Source organism: Morone saxatilis, unplaced genomic scaffold (assembly GCF_004916995.1).
Source record: "Morone saxatilis isolate NCDOM2014 unplaced genomic scaffold, NCSU_SB_2.0 Contig14, whole genome shotgun sequence".
Classification (NCBI taxonomy): domain Eukaryota; kingdom Metazoa; phylum Chordata; class Actinopteri; family Moronidae; genus Morone; species Morone saxatilis.
In genome coordinates, this window is record NW_023339696.1 from 22,086,337 (window position 1) to 22,088,965 (window position 2,629).

The 2,629-nt window shown below is 40.1% G+C and overlaps 1 protein-coding gene across 1 annotated transcript; it reads left to right on the top strand.

The window, feature by feature from the left end:
* The first annotated feature begins 6 nt into the window (after positions 1–6).
* LOC118322600 (serine/threonine-protein kinase WNK4-like) lies at positions 7–1,807 on the top strand. Its single transcript, XM_035654320.1, has 3 exons — positions 7–105; positions 1,318–1,464; positions 1,543–1,807. Exons 1-3 carry the CDS (start codon positions 46–48, stop codon positions 1,669–1,671), a joined length of 336 nt encoding a protein of 111 aa, XP_035510213.1. The 5' UTR covers positions 7–45; the 3' UTR covers positions 1,672–1,807.
* The last annotated feature ends 822 nt before the right edge of the window (positions 1,808–2,629 follow it).

Sequence of the window (2,629 nt, forward strand, 5' to 3'; positions counted from 1 at the left end):
GTGGACCGGGTGGTGGAGTGTCAGCTGCAGACTCACAACAGTAAGATGGTGACCTTTAAGTTCGACCTGGACGGAGACAATCCGGAGGACATCGCCTCTGTGATGGTGAGCACCAGCAGCCAATCAGAGCACAGCGCTGCTTCTCCTGGAGTATGTCGTCTTTATCCTCTCAAACTCCTGCCTGGATTTATCCACGGTAGTGATCGTGGACACAGACCTGGTTTATAATGTCAGATAGTTGTTGTGTGATCGGATGCACTAACAGAGGAGGAGGAGGAAGAGAAGGAGGAGGAAGAGAAGGAGGAGGAAGAGGAAGACGAGGACTGGGTTGTGCTTCTACACAATAAAACCTTCTCTATAATCTTTTCTGCCTCTGCAGTGTTTGGCTGCACTGAATCACCAGAATTACCTGAATTACATCTTTTGGTGGATTACATTCATTAATTCCTCTTATTGGCATTTGTTGTACTTGTGATTGTGTCTGATCTCTGCCGCTGTCTCTCACACAGAGCTCACAGTGGAGAGGCAGACAGCGAGAGAGAGCTGATGATGGCTTCACCAGTAAAAACAGCAGTGTGACAGCTGATGTAAAATAAAAGATGGGATCAATTAAGCTCAATATAGCCGATCGGATCAGTTAAAAATGCCTTCATTGATCTGAGGACATCTTCAGTCTCTACTTGTGTCTGCTTTCAGTCTGCGGCAGTATGAGGGGAGGGATTCTCCATAAGAGAGATATAAAGATCAAACTGGAGCTCTGGCAGTGACTTATACTATAAATACTGCAGCGGGTTCTGTATGTGGAACACAACAACCCAAAACCTGCAGCTTGTCCACGTATCTTTGTTTTTCATCTTTTGAGAGGTGATATAAATATTCATGGTTAAAATCAATGGATATTATTCAAATACCTTATTTGTGGTTTCTAATGTAAGTCGCCATATTGTTAGTATGTTAGTCACGTGATTGAAAACTATGAATAACAGTTGAGCAAGCCTCAGTCAGAAGCTCACTATATGTCTCTTTTATCTTTTAACCATCTTCGGAATGGGGTTGTCTTTTCAACATAGATTAGCTTAGCATGTAGCATATCTAAGTACAGGAAAGGAGAAAGTTGCTCAACTGTTGTTGGAGCACAGAACCAAAAGGGGCAGGGCTTATGAAGGGTCAGTCGCATTTGAGACGATATGAATGATGATGTATGTTCTGTATATGTTTTATTTTATTTTATTACAATATGATATTTGGAAATAAATTAAACATAAAGAGAATACAATTCTTACAATGTGGTTTTTAATTTTTTTCTTTCTGTCTCAGACGCACAGAGACTTCATCCTGCCGTCAGAGCGAGAAGGATTCATCCTCCGCATGTACGACATCATCCAGAGGGCGGAGTCTATGATGCATCAACAGCAGCCGGCCAACACTGACAGGTTATCTCACCTGACCACCACAGAGGCCATGGTGGGTGTGCGAGGGAATATTTACCTGATCAATCAGAAAACACTGAGAAATGTTTTTACTAGTTTTATTCTTTTTCAGCCAAACCTGCTGGCACAGGGCCTCTCCAGAACTCTGTCCTCATCTTCACTTCCTGGTAAGAAAATAAGGAAGGAGTGTGGAGGGAGAAGTGTTTTCCAAACACAAGATAGTTTAGAGATCAGTTTATAAGTTTGGATCAGATGATTTGATATGTGTCACACAGTTCACCATCAGATCCAATATGTTGAGATATTTTTAGTTGCTAAGAAGTTTTTATTAACTAAATTAAAAGGAAAACATGTTTTTAAGTACTGAATCATAAAAGTCGTCAACTAAAGTCAGCACAAATACTGATACAGAGTTTGATAAGGAGGAAGAATACTGAACCAAAATGCAGCTGTCAGTGTTCCTGAATTTGGTTCAGCTGTGTAACCTCATATCCCTGTAAGTAGAACAGCAAATAGCTTCAGTCCTTCCAGGGTTACATGGGCTTTTTTTGGGATTGTTGCGGCCTATTTCAAACACATCTCTATCACTGTGATTTATATGTTACCACACCAATGTTACCACAAACATACCATCTAACTCACTTACATTCTTTCAGCTCTTGCAATAGATCTGGATGCAACAGCCTCTGTAATGGTGATTTGTGTTTTGCGGTAGAAATGTCAAAAAATACAGAAAAATGTGGAAAAGAAAGAAGTCAGTAATTTTTATTAGTAAATGTGTTTTTTCATCGTCTGCATCTTCCCAAGTAGAAACAAGGAGGAGTTTAGTGACATATGATTCAATATTGTGAAGAGGTCTGCTATGATCGGTGAAACACTACAATGATCATGGTCAAATTTGCATAAAAACTTGTGGTGACTGGACAAAATTGCAAGGTTGTGCAGAATTCACAGGGATTGGTTTGCGTTACTTGTTGCAGTTTCAATATTGAAATTTCCTGGAGGGACTGATTAGCTGCTAACACCATGTAGTCTGTTCCTGTCACTAACTTTATTGTCAGCGCACACATTACAATCCCTCCAGGAAGTTGCAATGTTGTGATCACAAGAATTCAATTTTCAATTAAATTTTATTTGTATAGTGCCAATTCATAACAGAAGTTATCTCAGGACACTTTTCAAATAGAGCAGGTCTAGAC

Excerpts from the sequence above, each read along its gene's own strand:
- LOC118322600 (XM_035654320.1), top strand. The coding sequence starts at position 46 with ATGGTGACCTTTAAGTTCGACCTGGACGGAGACAATCCGGAGGACATC. Across the intron at positions 106-1,317 it reads AGGACATCGCCTCTGTGATG|ACGCACAGAGACTTCATCCT; the intron begins GTGAGCACCAGC and ends TTTCTGTCTCAG. Across the intron at positions 1,465-1,542 it reads TGACCACCACAGAGGCCATG|CCAAACCTGCTGGCACAGGG; the intron begins GTGGGTGTGCGA and ends ATTCTTTTTCAG.